At 35.5% G+C, this 18,507-nt stretch overlaps 1 protein-coding gene across 2 annotated transcripts; it reads left to right on the forward strand.

The window, feature by feature from the left end:
• Positions 1-90: 90 nt before the first annotated feature.
• On the forward strand, positions 91-17,445 carry LOC125828129 (uncharacterized). 2 transcript variants are annotated; one of them, XM_049507440.1, is made up of 18 exons: positions 91-446; positions 1,706-1,820; positions 2,987-3,094; positions 3,550-3,731; positions 4,702-4,897; positions 5,898-6,155; positions 7,110-7,256; positions 7,490-7,568; positions 7,821-7,934; positions 8,002-8,192; positions 11,110-11,228; positions 13,562-13,685; positions 13,800-13,874; positions 14,287-14,413; positions 14,577-14,691; positions 16,495-16,685; positions 16,795-16,907; positions 17,061-17,445. In XM_049507440.1, exons 1-18 carry the CDS (start codon positions 109-111, stop codon positions 17,304-17,306), a joined length of 2,838 nt encoding a protein of 945 aa, XP_049363397.1. In that variant the 5' UTR covers positions 91-108; the 3' UTR covers positions 17,307-17,445. The 2 variants fall into 2 exon arrangements, with proteins under 2 accessions (XP_049363397.1, XP_049363406.1); XM_049507449.1 differs by lacking the exons at positions 16,495-16,685; positions 16,795-16,907; positions 17,061-17,445 and adding an exon at positions 14,752-14,797.
• The last annotated feature ends 1,062 nt before the right edge of the window (positions 17,446-18,507 follow it).

Consider the following 18,507-nt stretch of genomic DNA (forward strand, 5'->3'; position numbering starts at 1 on the left):
TCCGTTGAGTTAACGGCCCATTAAAAAACCAAGTGATTTAAAATGGGGGAGTTTTTTTTTTTTTTATTTGTTTTGTGTTTACTCATCAAAGTTTCAAACTCAGCAATCATGGAAGAAGAAAAAACTTTAGCAGAGTTTGATGCCTTCGAACACCCAATGGAATTGGAATTGCGAGACGGAGAAGAAGGAGGGGAAGAGGACAACGACGGAGATAACAACAGTAAAGAGGCTGATGACGAAGACGAAGATGAAGACGAAGAGGGGGAGGAAGAAGAAGAAGATGGAAGCGGAGAGTATAAATTTCAATTCGGAGCTGAAATGGATCCTTTGGCATTCACCGAAGAGGACGCCTTTGGACGCCAGCCATACCAGCAGTTTGAGCACCTCGAACACCAATATGAAGCTCTCGCTGCCAAAAAGCGGAAAGCTCAAGCCCTACCTCCCAGGTAATTTTGATAATGTGAAGCGAAAGGGAAAAAAAAACTGAGTTTCTTGCTACACGGTAATGAATAATGAATAGTGATTGTACTCATGTAAAAGGAAATATGTACATTTTTTTTTTGAATTTTTGACATGAAAATTTATACTTTGCCGAAGTGCATGATGTAAAAATTCTACTGTCTTTCTGAATCCATGCTCCCCTACTCTTCCTTTTGCTCATGAAATTTCACCTTAGAATTAGCATAGAAAAGTAAATATAATCACCTTAATGTTGCCCCATTATTTTTTGGGAACTTACATAAATCCCACTAGTTTAGTATCTAATTACTTAGATATACTCTAGTTTGCAATATTACGTATCTTACCAGATTTTGGTGTGCAGACATGTATCTCGGATATGTGAGGTCAAATTTAGGTTTAATTTGTTCTAGATACATTGTATTCAAGTGGATTTGCATGTATTTGAGATACATAGCAAATATCTCCCTCGCCTCTCTCCCATCTTGCTCGCCACTCTCCCATGTATTTGGTATCCCAAATACATGCGAATCACTCCATATATATATTTACATACATGTATCTAGGATGTATCTAGTGTTATTTACATGTATTTGGGATACATACGAATCTTGCTCGCCTCCGTCCCCAATCTCGTTCGTGTCTCTCTCTATTTTTGTGTATCTGATAGCAAAAATACATGTACATAAGCGTAAGATACATAGGAAACTCTTAATTAGTGGTTAATTAGTGGTAAGATATGTAAAATTTTGAAACTATAGGTAATAATAGTATATGTGGTAGTGAAGTATGTCTAATTATGTAGTTCGGTTGCAGTTTTAAATAATCACCTTAAGTTGTAATCGGCACTATAGTCAGAATAGTGATCAGAGAGATGAAAGAATATGTATTGAGGCCTTGGTGAATGCTGAGATACACCAATTTTCTTGTCGATAAGTTAATACATACTACACCTATTTATAAGTGTCAAACACAATACTCAATGAAATTTGTGCAGACTGATATTATATCTAACTTAAAATTAGAACTCTTTTGATGTTCTGATTCTCATATTCTAGCACTTCTAATAATTTTGTGATTGTTTTAACTAGGGGCGGGGGATGGGGTTGGTGTAATTAATTATCTCTTTGATTGCAGTACTGTTTACATGCTTTGTCTGGATTTTGGACACTTAGCCTCTCATTGACCTTCATTTTATATTAATTTCTTATACCATGTTTGGGGATGGGTGTGTGAGTGAGTGCAGTGAGATCCCAGCAAAGAAATCTAGGCAAGAAGACCGTCAAGAAGATGGTCCAGGAGCAAGCTATGATGAAATATTGGAAGCTATGAATTATGGGATGAGGAGAAAATCAAGGAAGGTATGATATCCGCTTGTTGTTTTCTCTACAATATGTTGTCATTAGCAGTTTGGGGAAACTTTGAACTCCATTTACAAAATACTAGATCTAAGCAGACCATGGCCCCAAGTTCAACCTTGACAATTCATTTTTTTTTTTTTTGCATTCTTTTGTTTTTTGGGTTCTTGGCTATTATTTTCTTATGAGTAGTCATTAGTTGGAAAACTAGAATCACCAAAACATGGTACTTTGTTTTACCTTTACCAGCTTATGGTTTCAGATCCTTATACGAGGTCTTAAAGTTAAGGTCTTTAATTTCAAGCTTAAGATCTCTTATTATATCTCATTAAAACGAGTTTTTCCTAATATAGTTGTTAAATGATAAGGGAATTTCAAATTGAATTACATGTAGCATTAATCATTTGGGAAAAAGATTACTAATGCAAGCTGGTCATTGGGACTTTACTTGGACTTGGAAGATCTATGGAAGACTAAAGTTGCGACAAAGGTGGCACATTTTGGATGGGTTGCAGCTAGGAATGTTTGTTTAACTCAAAACTGATTACAAAGAACTGGTTATGCCGTATGCAGTAGATTAAAGAATACCTTGAGTTTTGAGGATATGAAGCACCATCTTGCTTACCTAAGCTAGCTTTGAGGTTAAGCTTGTTGATCATCAGTGCTAAGGTTATGTCACACCAAGAGACACTTCCAGCTATAAGCTTAGCTAAGAAAAAACTCAATGATCTCAACTGATAGTGGTTGTGGTGCTTACCCAATGAGCTTTTGGTCTTCAAAACATTCGCACTATAAGCAATTCATGGAAGTTATGAATGGTTTAAGGAGTTTTACTGATTCCAGAAGAATGAAAAGAATTTTTACAAATTAGTTTGTGAACTATTGTCAATGTTTTCCCTATCCAATGTTCCTACCTTAACTATTAACTCACCTTGTGAAGCTATCAGTTCTCAATATATTTTGGATGGGCTTTGGCTATGTTTTGACTGTTCAGAACAATCTGAGGTTGTCGCCATTTTTATTGAAATTAGTTTATTAGGTAGTCTTTTTGCAACCTGTTATTTTGACCCCTCTTTATTGTCGGTTGCAAGTTCTTGTTTTGCATATTGTAAATATTGTGCATATGCTAGTAATCTTCTGCTCACTATGCTATGTTGTACCATATGTAGCTCAAGAAGAGAGGTCGGCGGAAGGGATCAAAGAGTAAAGTTTGTTCAGAATTGAAAAGAAAACTTGGTGATGCCACTCTTCACTATGCACATGGCCGTTACGAAGAGGTATGCATCTAGCGTCGTGCACCCCTGATCTTGCTTGATCTGCATTTATAATTTTCTGCTTTGCGTGTAGATATGATATCAATAAAGCATGAAAAGAATAATTTCATCAAGATTATACTTTCTTTACACAGTAAAATACATGAATTGACACAAGTTACCTTTTCTAAATATATATATATATATATATGAATTGACACATGAAGTTGCTATTTTCTCTTTGTTGTTGTCGGTAATGGTCCTGCTCTAACAAATGAACCTATTTTTGCTTCTGGATATTTGTTCCTACTTGTTTTTTGATTGGTATTCTCTGTCAATTATATGTAAAAATTTGTGCACACCTGTTGAAGAAGTAGTCTTTTCCCCGTTCTTGATGGATTTGATTTAAGAAGGGCTCTATAACAGCTATTAGTCCTTCCATTTCTTATTTATCTCATTATTAGTGTTCTCTGTTGCAGGCCAAACTTGTGTTGCGTGAAGTCATTCGTCTTTCGCCAAACCTTCCTGATCCATACCATACACTTGGCCTGATTTACAATGCTATGGGTGATAAGAAGAGAGCTATGAATTTCTACATGCTTGCAGCACATCTGTCACCGAAGGATGCATCTCTATGGAATCTCCTGGTTGCTTGGTCCACGTGAGAATTCCTTGGACTTCGAGTATCATCATTTGTTTTCTTTGTTTTTTCTTATCTTTTTTTCTGTTGTATATACATTTCAAGAAAATCACAGTTGAGCTGTCTACTCATATATGGTGTAAAAATATGTCATCCTTATTCCTTTTCTTATTTCATACAGCACTGTATTATCATTCCTATGTGGAGTAGATTCCTGCATATATTTAGAGATCCAGTGTTTGGGGGAAAAAGTTATCCCCTTGAGATCAAATCTTTGTCCCCTACGCGTTCAGTGGTATGCCAAAATGCTGATCCCTTTCTGAAATGGGCTTTCTCTGCCCTTCCTTTCAACTTTGACAGTTATTTTATTATATATTCCCTAATGGAAGGGCATCCTTTGAAAACTAACACAAAAATTCCATTATAATCTACTGTTTTCTTTAACCTTCTGAAAAAGTGAAGGAGACAGATATGCTTAGATGGACGGTTAAGGGTTCTTTGTGTTACTTTTGGTTTTAAAGACATCGAGAGAGATGAACCACAAGGATACAAATATATTTACTCCTTGTATGATGCTTAAGTGATAGTTTGGTCCTAAAGGAGCTCAATTGATATATTGTGGGGTGAAAAAAACCCATTCTGCATTAGGAATTAAGAAAGCATCAGGTCTGTGAGTGTTGGATACTGATGCACAAAGTTCAGATATTCTACATTTTGAGTGACAGCCTACTGAAGGATTTTTTTTTGTATCACATCTCTTGGTCAATTAATTTAGGAATGTGTTATGTATGTGACGATATGCATTTGACCTGTTTCCTTTTAAACCCATGATGAAATAGCAAATATGTATTGTTCACCGTGTTTTTATTGCCAATTTTAGGTTTTGTTTTTAAAATTGTTGTATAAGATTGCTCCCCGGTTCCTGTTTATTTTTGCAACATTTGGTGCTTCTTGAGTATTGTCAGTTAAAAGATAACTTGTAACTGTACAGAGAGCAGGGAGATAGGAAACAGACCCGCTATTGCCTTTCCAAAGCAATAAAAGCAGACCCTGAAGACCTTAGTCTTAGGTTTCACAGGGCTTCAATATATATTGAACTTGGAGATTATCAAAAAGCTGCAGAGCAGTACGAACAAATTGCTCGTCTACGCCCTAATGACGTTGGAGTACTTAAGACAGCTGTTCAGGTGTCTGCATCTATTCTTCCTTCAATATCTGTCAAACTTTGTTGTCTTATTGATTTGCATAAAGTTGTTGTTGAAGAGTCCCACATCGGATAAAAAAGGGATGGGTGGTCTCCTTATGTGGTGTCCCCTTTTGAACTAGCTTTTGTGGTTGAGTTAGGCCCAAGATCCATTTCTTTACATGGTATTAGCTTCAAGTCCATCTAAAATATATTGTTTTCGATGTTGGATCTCCCGTCTTTTATTGTCCACACTCCAAATGTCCAGTCGTGTGTGTGCGGGGTGTTGGAGTCCCACTCTGTTTGTGGGCTGGGTATGTGGACTCCTTAGATGGTCTTAGACAATCTTCCCCTCATGAGTTAACTTTTGGGATTGATTAGTCTCAACGCCCATTTTTAAACATGGTATCAGTGCAGGACCCAACCCAATTCTTTTTTTGTTAATGTTGGCCCCTCATATTAAATTGTCCATGCTCCAGACATTGTCCAGGTCTGTGCTTGAGGTGGGGTGTTAAAGAGTCCACATCAGATGAAAAAGGGATGGGTGATGGTCTCGATATGTAGTCTTAGGCAATCTTTCCACCTTGAGCTAACTTTTCAAGTTGAGTTAGGCCCAAGATTCATTAGAGTTGTTTTGGCCTAAGCACCAAATGGTTACATGTTGAATGCCTCATCTTATGGTATTTTTTTTAATCCATTTTACTTTCTATTGTCGTCCTTATGTTCATTGGACATCATTTGTCTTTATATTACTAATAAAGACAACATGTTTTACTATCACTATTTTTTTTATCAAGTAAAGGGTTTCATTAATAATATCAAGGTTTTGAGATCTAACAAATTGACGAGAACATGCCAAGAGAATCATTATGAGAAATACTGTTGCTTTAGTCCAATAATTACAGGATTTTTTTTTGTCTATATATAATTAATGCTGTATCAAATAGTACTTACTCTCATATTCCACTGTTAAGCATGAAATTGACTTTTGTCTGCTTCTCCAGTTTTACAGCAAATGTGGCAAACATGAGTGCTCTGTTGGTATCCTCGAAGACTACCTGAAAAATCATCCAACTGAAGCTGATTTAAGCGTGATACATCTGTTAGCTGTGATACACATGGAAGACAATGCACATTTAAAAGCTCTTGATCTAATTGAGTGGGCAAAGCAGAGATATTTTACTGGGAAACAGATGCCTCTTAATTTAAATATCAAAGCTGGAATATGTCATTTACATCTTGGCCATATAGAGGAGGCAGAGGTTTGTTTGAGCTTGATGTTGAAGTTTCTTGTTGCTTATAGAAGTGCCATCACAAATAATAACTCTGCCATGTTGAGTTCTTTATGCAATGTAAAGGCTGATCAAGCGTAGAACAATAAGTGAAACACAATATTCTGATGAGTATAACAGTGGAAATGTGAATGATCTTTCTCTTTTTACGTGCTACTGTAATCATGGAAACTGGACTAGGCTTTCAAAGTTGTTCTATTTTCCTCTTAGTATTAACTGTTGTTATGGGTTACATGTGGGTGTTGCTGTTCAAGGGAAAACATCTGTCTGAGATTCCATTTGAAAGCTCCTGCATATTTCTGTAACATAACGATGGAAAAGCTAAATGTGGTCGAGATTTATTTTACTAAAACTTTGTACCATCAGAAATTAGAAATCTACTTTCAGTTATTTGGCACCACAACTAGATGTAATGGTGTTAGATGGGATACTACGTAGGTAAAGTTAAAGCTAATCTATAGGAGAGAACATGCAGAATAGGACCCTTATGGGACTTATAACTTCACTGTAACTAGCTAAAGTGACTCTAAAGTGGCCCAAGTAGTGGGTAGTTTTCCGAGGTGAAGATTGAGGAACAGGAGGACTCTGACAAAATGAGGTCTCAGAAGTACTTATAGTCTTATACATCTCAAGTTTAGTATTTCTTAACGATGACCTCAGATCATAGTTGGAACCCTGAATCTCACAGGTTGTAGAATTCTTTATTAAGCCCAGAGCTTAGTCTAATCCTGAAGTGAAATCCAATCTTACCTCTTCTAAATACCCTATTCGACAACAAGAACATACTCAGTGGATTCCCACCAGTGGGGTCTTGGGAGGGTGGTGTGTATCCTATTCTGTTGTCTCTAAAAAAATTCTATACTATTTCTGTATGAATTTGAACTGAAGTTTTATGTTATTCTTACTTTGTCAAGCAATGTGCAGATTATTTTCCGTCCTGTACAATCTGAAAATGCATCTCAACATCCTGACATAGTCACTGAGGTCGCGGACTCCCTTATGACACTTGAATACTATGAATCAGCTTTGAAGTACTATATGATGATTGTTGGAGATGACAACAAGAATAAAGTAAAGAAATAACACTCCCCCTTTTACTGCTTCTGTGTACATTGCAATATTTTATCCTTTCACTTGGAAGCACGTGTATATGTGCCCTTTCTGTACTATCAAGCAGACCAACCATGCTCAGTTGATCTGTTATTGAGAGGAACCTTGTTGAACTATCTACTAGTAAAGCATATCCATCTTCTGAAACTCCTTTTATTATCTTTTGGTGGTTAATCCATTTCAATCCTTTTCAGGGCTATTTGCACTTGAGAATTGCCGAGTGTTATGTATTTTTGAGGGAAAGAGTACAAGCAATTGAGTACTTCTATAAAGGTATCCACATAACATATGTGATATGATATGTATGTATGTATATATATATATATATATGATAGTGTGTGTGTGTATATATATTTATCGGTGCATAGACTTCATTAAATACTTATAGCTCTGGTGTGACATAACTTACCTCCTCATCTATATACCCTCCTGCAGAATGGGTTTATTTTGTGTTAGTGACTTGCTTAAGTCTGTTGATGCTCCAAATCTATTCAATGTCTTTATCTAATTTATTTTTCTTTTCAGCTGTAAATGAACTTGAGGATAGTGTTGATGCTCGATTAACTTTATCATCGATCCTCCTTGAAGATGGCAAAGATGATGAAGCAGTTTCTGTGCTTTCCCGTCCCAAAGAATCAGGTATAAATCATTTGCTTGGGATACTTTTAGCATTCTATTATGTGGATCATTGTAAACTTCTTTTAAGAGCTCTGTGGTTCATTTCCAGAATCTTCAGGTGACTCAAGTTCTGGTACACCAAAATCTTGGTGGCTTAGTAGCAAGATAAAGCTGAAGCTTTGCCAAATTTATAGAGCTAAAGGGTCGCTAGAGGCTTGTGTTGATGTTATTTTTCCTTTGATTCGTGAGACATTGTTTCTTAAGTCTGTCCAACCAAAGGTAAGCTTACTCTTTTCATTTATGATCCTGAAGTTTGCTAGTTAGGGATGTTTCTTTTCAAAAGTGATATTTCAATTAGTGAGCCGGGGGGGGGGGGGGGGGGGGAGCATTGACATGAAAGTTTCTTCATGCAGCTCAAAAAAATCTACTTATAACAAAAATAAATAAATCTAGAGTTGAAACTTTCATAGCAATCATTCATTGTCACTATACTTACTAACTTACATCCCTGGGCGACTTGCTTGGGATGCTGCAATCACAACTTTCTGGCTGGCATTTATCTGGTATACTTCTAGAATGTAAGCCATTAAATGTCTAGGGGAAGAGCAGAAAAGTAGCTGATCACATACCTTTGTCTAGAACAATGTAGTCCAGTGTTACTAAAGGCGAAAGCCGAAAAGCTCAAAGTGCTAATAAAGCCTGACGTTGATGAAAAAAGGCGCAAAGGGAGAAAAACCTAACAAAGGTTGGGGTCGATCCCACGAGGAGTAAGAGTGTGTCAAGGTGTCCAAGAGTGTGAATTTGTGAATTTCTTAAGTTATTCTTCAAACAAAACAGTGGGTGAACAGTTAACTCTAAAACTAGACTATCTCAGATGTGTTGATATCAATGGTGACTTAATATTTTGATGAATCATTTCTTCGGACAGAAGAACTTAAATAAAAATACTTAATAGCATTGCAAATACATTTATACAAAACTTCTAGTCTTCTACCCGAGCACATACAACAGAACTGTAGATAGCGAAAAAAGAATGAACGGGTCTTGTAGGATTCCCAAGAAATTCTTCGATTTCTTCCGGAAACAGAGATATTCTCCAGCTAAAAGCCAGAATATGGATCTTATGAAAGGTTTACAAAAACATGTACCAATTACCAAAATCACATTTTTTTTTTTTGAAACTTGGTAACTTTGTATTATAACACAATAGTACATGGGCAGTACTAAACCTTATATACAGATGAACTTCAAAAACACCACTATTCTAAATCTAAATTGAATCTAAAACATCAATTATAGAGACAGTTTCATTTGAGTATAATTGATTGCACCAAAAACATAACAACAAAATGCAGTTGAGTTTAACTTTCTGCATACTATTCTCTACGCTCTCAAGACACCTAGAATTTCTCTCTTTCCAGGTTGCCCACCAGATTGAAGCAGGGATAATTCTCCATCTCGTTCTGTCTTTAGCTAGCACTCCTGCCTCCTCCCAACTTTTTAGGGCTTCAGTAATTCTCCTAGGCATAGCCCAGGATATGCCTTTGAGACTCAAGAATACCCTCCATAATTGTTGAGTAAATTTGCAATGTAGAAAAAGATGGTTAACAGTTTCTGATGTTTCTCCACAAAGAAAACACCTAGAACATAAGGTTATCCCCCTTTTCATAACATTATCCTGTGTCAAAGCTGCTTCCTTAGCTAGCAGCCATATAAAACATGAGACTTTATAAGGAATTCTGCCTTTCCAAATTTGTCTCCATGGCCAGATAGGAATCTGTTGACTTCGTTGCTCCATCAATATACCTTTGCTGCTTCCTTTCCACCATAATGCATCCTCTTCAGCCTGGAGTCCATTGAAGTTTCCAACAATGTTGAGAAATTCTGCCACTCTCATCACATTTTTATAAGCTGCGAATGTTGTTGAACACTTGGAATGCCAGAAAGTATGATTTGTTTTTGATTTTAAAAGGGATCGGGGTTGTAGCCTCAACAAGGTATAGCTAGTTCATGAACACTATCTTGCTGAAATACGTAGGATTAATGAAAATAATTCAATTGATAATTACTTACTGGAGTTTTCCAACTCTAGCAAGGGAATCCCCAATAGTTCTTTCAAACCCAAGGGAAAAATATTAAGACCCAATCGATAGACCCAAGTAGGAATCTCCCTATTCCTATTTTGATTCCATTAATCAAGCATAAGTTTTTTTGAGAATGGTATATCTTGCTACTTGTTCAATACCAATCCAATTTCCACTCTTCCAAGCAAGAAATGGATGTGAAGGGCTTAATCTAGTGTTTGCAATCACAATAAGAATAAAAACTCCAGCTATAAGGTGAGTGAACGGTTAACTGCAAATCCTCCCCATTCCTTTGGCTGATGTGACAACTCTCGAATTCACTAAATGTTGCTTGTTTATTTCTTCCTTTGTATCCCATAAAAAGTTTTGTTGAAGTCTTTGCAACTTGTGTCACTTTACAAGGTCAAGGAGTGCAAAAGTGACATGAATTGTTGGAAGTAAGGCATTTCAAGTGTATTAAGGCATTTCTCCTTGAAGTAAATTGATGCATGCAAGGTCAAAGTTATCTTGGACAGGGTATCCTAGTTGCATAATTACATTGCTTTGTAAAGATGTCCATAATTAGTACCCAAATAGAATCAAAGACAAGCTATAACCATACTAGAAAATTATGTGTGCTTACTTTTAAGTCAAGTTATTTAATCATCTAGAATAAATGTCCAGTTGTTAGCATCATTTCAACTCTCAGAGATTACCTTGTATCTAACTTGTTCTTATTATTGTTAAATGTGTGCGTAACTCCTGAAACTCAGTGAAGTCCATGTTGTGCGCTTTGTCGCACTTAGTTAGCGCTTTAGTGTAGGCGTCAAGAAGCTAAGGCATGTGCACCTTCACCAATGGGTTTTGTCATTAAGGGCATACATATAGCTTATCATAGTTCTCCTATTCTCTCCAAGAGTTCAAGTAATTATTGTTTGTGTTTATAGTTACATTTTTTTACATTAGATTTCTATTTTCAATTTCATTGTCGATTTCTTCACTAAAGCCGGCACTTTAATTGCACTTTGTGATTAAAGCTCAAACAAACTTTTTTAGGCTCTTTTTGCACTTTTCACTTTTGAGTTTTGACTGCTCTGCTTGTTCTTTCTTTTAATTGGTGGATATATTTTTAGGTCAAAGTGCGGAGAAGGCTATCTAAAAGTGTTCTAAATCAAAGAATCAAGGTTGTGGACGATCACCAAACAGATACCATCTTTCATGGCTTTAAGCCTGTAGCTTTGGCATCTGATCTGTGAGTTTGACTTTTACCATGTTGTGCTTTTTCTTTCAACTCCTTAGCTGAGGATTCTATGGGCAAAAGTAGCCAACCAAGTAGTTTCAGGGGTCGAGCTTATATAGCCAAGTCTTGTCCATGAAATGTTTTGGAAAAAAATAAGATCTGTTTGTGGACAAATTGTTTCATTTGCATTTATATCATTTCTTAAATATCAATTTGGGTGCTTTTCTTTTTGTTGTTGATATTTTTACTAAAACTTGACGTTAAATTTTGTAAGGAAAGACATTTCCTTAAAAATGATTGGCATACATAGAGGTCATACCGTCCATTTCCTTTCAAGCTGTGAAAGCTCTTGAGAATAATATATATTTTTTTTAAGGTAACTTGTATATATATCAAAAGTCAACACCAGGGGTGTTTCTGGAAGGTAATTACAAACTCCATAAAAAGGAGTCAAATGAAGGGCTAAAACAGAGAGCTAATTTTTTTTTTTGATGACTGTGGTGTCCAGGCCAGCTTTCTCGCACATCGACTAACATTTTACCAGAAAAAACAGAGAATTAACATCTATCTTTATTACACTTTGCATATCAGTTCTATGAGATCCCATGTATCCTCAAAAAGATAATTTTTACACCAAAAGAAGAAGAGACTAAGACAGTTCATCCTAAATAAGTTGATGGATTTGCTAGAAATTTCAAAGAGTCTTAAAATTTCTTTCCTTCCAGGCCAACACACCAGATGCAGGCTGGAATGATTTGCCACCAGTGCTGAGAATAGTTGAATTTATGGTGAAATGCCTGTTGTATGTTCAAACAGTGGTGCCTCTTAGCTAGTGTAACGTTTCTTGTCAAGAGAGATACCATTACTTCTCCTTTTCTAGTGCTTGTTGTTGAACTATCTCGTGTTTCTGAATTATTGTTAACAGAGAGTCATGCTCCATTTTATATCATGCCAAATGTTTCTGTGGCTGTTATCCCCAAGTCAAAAGCTAGAATTCTTTTACTTGAGATGACAGCCTTAGCATGCTACTAATTAAACTAGAAAATAAAGTGAGATATTGAGTACTTTTAGCTAGTCTTTCAAATAGTGGGTTGAAAATCAATTTGTAGACACTCTGTTAGCCGTTTCAACCCAAAACTTAGAGGGCCAATTTTGAATTCAACCTGTTGTCACCTATATTTAAGTATTGGGACACTTCCACAGACCTCCCTCCAGGTTTGGTTTCGTAATGTTAATCTCACTTGTGCTTTGTGATATGATGTCTGCCTCCATTATACTGTTTTTTTTGTATCAGTTATTTGAATCTATTTATTATTAATGCAAAAATAATTATAATTTGACCAATTTGTCCTTTCTGATTTATCATCAAATTTTAGTTTTAAGAAAAATGCTTTTTGAGAAGTAAGAATATCAATGAAAAGTGAGAAGCAGAAACTTGCCACATTATTATCTGAAGCACCCACGATGCTACAAGTATAAAATCGCTATTAAGCAAAAACTTGACAATCCCACCTAGCTGAAGCATCCCACAGTTACACAACCCATTATAACTGCTTGACGTAAATCACGTAATTAATGTCCCATCCCAACTAAATTTCATATCATCCAAGATCTAAAAGCATTACATTAGTCTCTTCCCATTTTTCACATCCTAAATGTTTTCATCAATATTGTGGTAAGTTTCCTCTTCTCTAAGAAATTAAGTAACTTTGAAACTCAAAAGTGATGATAAATTCGATAGGGAAAATTCATCGTACACACTCAAGGGTGTCACCTAGTGGTCAATGAATTGGTTGAGAACTATGAAGTCTCAAGTTCATATCCCAGCAGAGACAAAACACTAGGTGATTTCTTCCCATTTGTTTTAGTTACACAGTTATTTGGAACCTGTTATTGGTGGGAGGTGGCAAGTATCCTGTGGAATTAAGTTGGTGCAAGCTGGCTCTGGCCCACAATTATCAAAAAACTAAATTCATCATATTTTAATTATTGGCATTAGTGATTAGTTTTATGAAGACAAACTTGGAGAAAGGTCAGTAAATTTATCCCTTTATTATTTTACATACACAACATGTCAGTAAATTTGGGACTGATTGGGTAGGTTGCATCACTTGCATAGACTTGCACTAATTTTGATACCTTTAGCTGATAGAGAGTGAAATTATATTAAAGGTTCAATTGCAAGAAGACGACATCGACGAGGAGCTCTCTGAATTAACAGAAGTTATTGAGATCTTTTGTTATTCACTTACCTGTGATTCAACCTGTTGTTATGAAGGAGGGATATATAATAGATAGATCTCAACAGTGGAAGGTAAATAATGAATCTTATGGCTTTTTGATAGGTCAAAAGCTGCACGAGCAAAAAAATTGCTTCGGAAGAAAGAAATGTTAAAGGAAGCAAAAAAAGCTGCAGCTTTGGCTGCTGGAGCTGACTGGAAAAGTGACGATTCGGACAGTGAGTTTCCTGTGAGAAGCCCATAGCCAATGTCTTTTGTTATCGTACATGTTACATACTTTTTATACCCTTGATTTTAACCTAAGACTTCCTTCTCTTTCTTGTATGCTATCCTAATTCTTAAGGAGGAGCACGTATACCGAGAGCCTCCACTACCAGATCTTCTAAAAGACGAGGAACACCTGTGCCTTATTGTAGATGTTAGTATTTCTTGCTTCCCATCTCATCCCTTTCTTTAATTTTTAACGACTTCCTCTCCTTTCTTTCTTGCTTGTTTTGATTGTTATCTTTTTCTTTCTTTTCCTTAATGATCATGTCAGTTTAATGTGAGCTCTTGTTCCATTTTCACACATTAATGCACTTCTTGTGTTTATTCGTTTTTAGACGACACATGCTTACAGTTTTTATACCAGTACAGATAGTCATTTAGTCTAAGCAGAGGTATGAGATGTCTTCTTTGACATGTGTAGTTGAATATGACAGCATACACAGGAAATTTCAATGCTAAATAGATCTCCAATTCTCTTCTGATTCTTTGTTTGCTCTTTTTACTAGTACTTGTAGTTCTGTCAGATAGAATGCAATTTTTCACTTTAAAGTCCTTTTTTGTAGCTCTGCAAGGCTTTAATATCCTTGCAAAGGTATTGGGATGCACTTGAGATCATTAATCTGTGTCTAAAATTGGCATCCAGCACATTGTCTGTTGAGAAAAAAGGGGAGCTGCAAGCTTTAGGAGCTCGTAAGTTTCAACTTGTAGTGTTAGCACTCTTTCCCTTTACTTTTGTTTGTATAAACTACTTTGAGACATCTGTTGGCAGGTTGAGATATACTAGGTTGATTAATGTTGTAAAGTGAAAGGCAGAGATGCATGCTTGCTGAAACTTTCTTTTTCTATCGTGTAGAAGTAGGATATAACATTGCTGATCCCATCCATGGGTTTGATTGTGCACGTTCCATTGTCAGTCAGCATCCTTACAGCTTTGCAGCATGGAATTGCTACTACAAAGTAATATCAAGGTATCAGCAAAATTTGTATCAGTATTCTGAACGCTCTTCTGTTTTTGTGGTTGGTACTAGTGGAATCGGTGTCTGTTTCCCTTGTTAAGCAGGTACTTGGCAGAATTAACTGAATAATATAGGTAATTAACTGTTTATAAATGTTTGTTTGCACTCGCTGATTCTGCTGAGCTCCCGTGAGTTGAGATCGGGAGAATGTGGCTAATAAGTTTCTTGTGCCTAAAGTATGTTGGAAATATTTCATACTGTGCATTTATAAATTTACATTATTACATGCACCACTAAAGTAACAAGGATTGTTTTTGTGTTTGGGCATTTTTGGGGACTAAGTAACAGTCAGCAAGCACTGGCATGGATTGGTTCTTAGGGTTTATGTATCCTAAATGAACTACAGAAAATTCTTGGAGGGACATGGCCGTCATTGGTAGTGTTGGAACCCACCACCTGTCCAGTAGTATTTTGAGTATAACATTAAGGTTTTTTTTAAGATCGGTAAATGATAAAGAGTACCACATTAAGGTTTTTGAATAGCTATTTGATTCATGCTCCTTGTTTGACTTCTTCCCTTCAATAGAATAATGTTATTTTGTATCATTTGAATTCATTTTGGCATCTTTAACTTCCTAGCTTTTCAGGTTTTCCAATATTATATCATATACTCTAATAAATTAAAGTATAATGATGTATTCACATCCTACAACAACAATATGCTCAGTGTAATCCCACAAGTGGGGTCTGGGGACGGTAATACGCAGACCACACCCGCTTGTATTAATCTTTGTGCTAATCGTATTATTTCCACCACCTCATCGTCCGTGTTGCGATCCAGCGCCTGATTTTCCATTAGCATTTTGAGAATCATAAAGACTATCAAAAGCGAATTGATTTATGCTCCTTTTCTATTTTGTTTGACCTGATTTCTATTTTAAACTGTAGATTGACGTCTGTCCTTCAACAGCAATTTTACAATTATCAGGAAGTTAATTGACATAAATAATACATATTTTATATTATTTTGAGTTCACTTTGACATCTTTAGATCTCCAAGCGTTTTGTGTATCATTATTTCCTATACTCTAAACAAATTAAAACATAAAATTGTATTCGGACTTTCTAGTATAAAATTTTGTGCTTGCTAAAGTAGGTGGTTCAGTTTGGGAAGGAGGGACTAGCTTATGCATTCAATGTAAATACAGTTCTCAGATTTGAACTTTAAACAATTAATTGATACTTTATAGTAACTTCAGTTGTTTTTTTCGCCAGCCTAGTAATCTACTAGTCTTTCAATTGTTTTCCTGTCCACTGTAGTTTTGAAACTTAAACATCTCTGCCATCTTGTCATATTTTCTTGAATGTTATATTCTTTAGTTAGATTAGTATGTATTTATATGAACTGTAGCATTCTGGGTTGAATTTTTCAATCTCAAGAAAATTGGTTATTCATGCATTCAGTTCTTTTATAACTAAGCTGTAATACAACAACAACATATACCCATTGGAATCCCACAAAGTGGGGTCTGGGGAGGGTAGAGTGTATCCAGACCTTACCACAACCTGTGATATGTGAAAAATATATTTTCAGTAGAACATCAGCGGAAAGTAGTTACTTGAGATTTGATAGTACAGTGAAATCTTTTACAGAATCAGATTTGAACCCTTTAAAGATGCAAAAGAAAAAGAAAATCCTTTCTTAATGAACAAATAAAAAAGAGAACCCCTCCTCTTACAAATTCATGACTGCATGATCTTATCTCTGATTTATTATTGTAACTTGTTTGTTTGATTATGGATGATCATGTGCAGACTAGATAATCGACATTCGAAACATAGCAAGTTCTTGAGCCATATGCGTGCCAAACACAAAGATTGCATACCACCAATTATTATTGCTGGTCATCAGTTTACCACGATTAGCCATCATCAAGATGCGGCTAGAGAGTATTTAGAAGCTTATAAGCTGATGCCAGATAATCAGTTGATAAATCTCTGTGTCGGTATGGGTTTCTTCTAACAATCAAATAAAAGAAGGCAGACTTGACATTGTTTTAATCTTTCATGGTATCAATTTCAAGGTTTGACTTTTGCCTTTTTTTCTTCTTCCAGGAAGTGCTATAGTAAATGTAGCTCTTGGATTCAGACTTCTGAACAAGCATCAGTGTGTACTACAGGGAATGGCTTTCCTTCATAATAATTTGAGGCTTTCAGGAAACAGTCAGGTTCTACTTTGAACTTGCCTAGCCTTCTTCTTTTAAGTCTGAAATACGACTTTTTTGTGACGACCTAAAGTTTAATATTTTTCTTTTCCATTACATCAACGTAGTTAAAAGTGTTGGGGGCATCTAAAGGAACTCCTTGAATCTCTTTTGCAGGAAGCACTGTTTAATTTTGGTCGAGCTTGTCATCATGTTGGTCTTGTTTCTGAAGCTGCCATATATTATCAAAGGGTACTTGACACTCACGAAGACGATTATCCCATCCCAAAGCTTCCTAATGAGAACCTAGATCCCGTGGAAAATAGAAAACCAGGTTACTGTGATCTACGCAGAGAAGCAGCATACAATCTACACTTGATTTACAAAATAGTGGAGCACATGATCTGGCAAGACAGATACTGAAAGATTACTGTACTGTATGACAATGACAATATGCGCTATAAGGACAAGATAGATGTACGCAGATTTTATTCCTACCTTTGTGGAGGAGAGAGATTGTTTCCGAAACAAGTGTAATACAAAATTTGTTATAATAATTCGCTCTTGTCTGATTGGATATGGATCAACAACTCAAACCAAACAAACAACTGACCAAATAGCATGAGCCAAAAAAGTGAGTATAAACGCTTGCAGCGTGAGTTGAACAATAAACCAAGTATTGAAACCATGACTATCCCACATTCTCAACCAAACATCTTCATTGAGAGTAAACTGAAACGTTAATATTACAAAATTTCAGTATATACATTACATAATTTTTTATTCTTGGACCAACCAAAAAAAGGATGACAAATAAAATGGAGAGATTATCTAGAACTTTTCTTGTATAGAACTCACATAGTATTTGTTATAATATGGTTGCTGACGGAGATGAAAGGAACTCATGTTATTATTAATTAAATATATACATGAGCCGTCAAGAGCATGAAAATAGTAACAAGAGATATATGGGAGTTTCCCATAGCAATGAGTTTTATGCTAAGGATCAAATATTGAGCCTATCGAATAGAATTTTCAATTATACACCTAAATTATCATGGATTAATGTCATTCGAGTTGCTGAAGTCTTTAGCAACATTTATATAGAACTAAATAATATTGGTTATAAATATTAGTATTATATTATTACCGCTAAATATAATAAGAAAATAATTATGTTATTGCTCGCAAATTATTTTATTTATATATAGTGTATGTATGTATATGGTTAAAATAATCCAAATAAATTTCTCAAATAAGTACTTGAAATATGTCACCAATGGATCATTAAAATATACTAGTGGAATGTTGGTTGAAAAAAAGAAAAGAAAAGGAATTACACGAGTGTAAATAATAATTAAAAGAAACAAACAAATGACATGGTGTAATCAACATCAACTGCGGTAGTTCACAGAGTAAGTGGATGGTAACTGTTATCCATGGAGAATGAATATGAGAATTTATAGAAATAAATCATGACGCGGTCAAAACTCATTTTTTGTCCATTAATTAACCTTTATACACTTTTTTTTTTATTCGAAACTCGAAACTAGTAATTTTTTCTTATTCCTACAAAAAGCTCTCACCTTTATCTTCTTCCTTTTTTTCAGTTATACTAACAAAA

Source organism: Solanum verrucosum, unplaced genomic scaffold, assembly GCF_900185275.1.
Source record: "Solanum verrucosum unplaced genomic scaffold, falcon-dt-bn FXZP01000102.1, whole genome shotgun sequence".
NCBI lineage: Eukaryota > Viridiplantae > Streptophyta > Magnoliopsida > Solanales > Solanaceae > Solanum > Solanum verrucosum.